The sequence below is a fragment of the Rhagoletis pomonella genome, unplaced genomic scaffold (genome assembly GCF_013731165.1).
Source record: "Rhagoletis pomonella isolate Grant_MI unplaced genomic scaffold, Rhpom_1.0 Rhpom_scaffold_07120, whole genome shotgun sequence".
Classification (NCBI taxonomy): Eukaryota; Metazoa; Arthropoda; class Insecta; order Diptera; family Tephritidae; genus Rhagoletis; species Rhagoletis pomonella.
In genome coordinates, this window is record NW_023465649.1 from 6430 (window position 1) to 8459 (window position 2030).

General features: G+C 30.2%; 1 protein-coding gene across 1 annotated transcript in view; it reads right to left on the bottom strand.

Annotated features, from left to right (window-relative positions):
• The window catches only part of LOC118755719, an 8431-nt gene extending 6409 nt beyond the window's left edge, over window positions 1–2022 (bottom strand). The window contains exon 1 of the mRNA XM_036490542.1: window positions 1426–2022. Within this exon, the coding sequence (XP_036346435.1) occupies window positions 1426–1433 (8 nt within the window). The 5' untranslated portion in view covers window positions 1434–2022. The remainder of the gene's footprint in view (window positions 1–1425) is intronic.
• Window positions 2023–2030: the final 8 nt, after the last annotated feature.

Below are 2030 nucleotides of genomic sequence, written 5' to 3' on the forward strand. Positions count from 1 at the left end.
TTTTTTTTTTTTTTTTTTTTTTTGAGTTAACGGGTAGTTGGGTTTATGATATCAGAGAAAGGAGTAAGTTTTGGAACAAAGAGTTGTGAGAATTTTAGGTTTAATTTGAGTATATGTATATAGAAAGAGGTATGTATATATATTTTTATTATTACTCCTTTTTTTTTTTTTAATGGACTATATACCGTAATGTGTCTTTCCTAATTAACTTTAATGCATCTGTGTACTCGAGTATAAATGTGAGTGAATATGAATGTACATATGATTATGATGCAATAACCTTTAATTTTACGTTGACTTGGTACGTGTCCGAAATATTTTGGAATCGGAAATTTTAATCTTTCATTCAATACTAGTTTTATTTTTCTTACTTATTAATATCAATGTTTTTTTTTTTTTTTTTTTTTTCGGGAGAAAAGTACTACCCTAATGTTTTGCTCAAATCTTTCTTAAAAAGGAATGAGATATGTGGTAATCAGAGCGCGAGTGATGATATATGTGTGTATTTGCATTGAGGGAAATCGTAATGAGTGGAACTAAATATCTCGAGTGTAGGAGTTCTAGCGTGAGCGTGAACAGTAGTTACAAGTAGTTTTTGGTTATTTGGTTTTGTGTAGGTATATATATACATATGTCTATACATTTATGATTTGGAATTAAGTTCTGGTTTGTATGGATGTGCATATACATACATATGTATATACATATAACTTAGTACCTGTACTTATATGCGAGATTCCGGCTTTTTTTTTTTTTTTTAACGTGAAATATAATTATAAAGAATTATACTACAAATGTGGAATTTAAAAGCCAAGTGTGACTTAAATTGAAGTCGATTAAATATCGTTCATTTAAACAATTGCGCTATTGTAATTACTAGGATTGGTTTATGTGTTTGCAGGGTATATATATAGATTGAGTGTAACAAAGATTGAGTGGGACATATGTAAGTGTATAGATGTGTATGTAGGAGTATATTTATACACGTACCTGTATTTACGGAAGATTGAGCAGAGAGCTAATTTACATATGTATATATAATGCACTTGTAATCTATGTATGTACATATGTACATGTGTGTATTTATGTACTCTTTTGTTATAGCGAATTTTGTAGCGACTGATTTGGTTTGCTTTTTATTTAATATAAAAAATAAGCACTGCTATTTCTTTCTTTTCATGTGCAAATTTCCGCCAATTTTATGGGATATATGTATGTATTTTTAGTACCAAATTTCGCGCAAATTCGCCAATACAGTTTTTGTCTCTCCTTTACGGTGTTACATATATACATATGTATATATGTACATACATATGTATATGGAATTAACTGATTCCAATTTATATGCAAAAAGGGCGGGAATTTTTGCGAAAGGTTTCTACAAAGTTCCCTGTAACTGGGTAGAAAATTTGGAACGCTACTTACTGTGCCATTTTCTTTACAGTTACCAAATATTTTATTTTCCGAGTAAGTGTTTGGGCAGAGTCTTCTCCTTGGGAATGTGTTTGCTCTAAGCTGGCTGCAAAGTTCCTGAAGCTCCACTTCCACGTACTCCGGGGTTCACGTCTTCTCTCTTCTAGTCCGCTTCTTTTTAGTTTTGGGTTTTTGATTCTTTGGTTCTAGAATCTTTTAATAAATTTTATTTTTACTTATATTCGCGTTTTCGTCTGTAATATTTGTTCAAATTTTAATAATACTTTTGTATTTGAGTTAAAGCGTTTTCCCTTAAGTGGTAATTTTCAGTTTATCACATGAACATGTGTTTTTCACTTCGTTTTGGAGATTTTTTTATTTTTTTATATGTTTTTATAAATTCACAAGTGTCTTCCACAATTTAAAAGTTCTTCTTTTACACAATTTTTTTTTTTCAGTTCGATTGTCTTGATTTTTGTACGTAATTTCATGTAATAACCGCGTTTTTATTTAGTTTCTTCGACTGGCTCGTTATGTACGATAACATCGCTTTTACTTTTATGCCGATTCTTTTTTTTTACTTGACGGCGTAAGGACCATGTTTAATATAGCGCCGC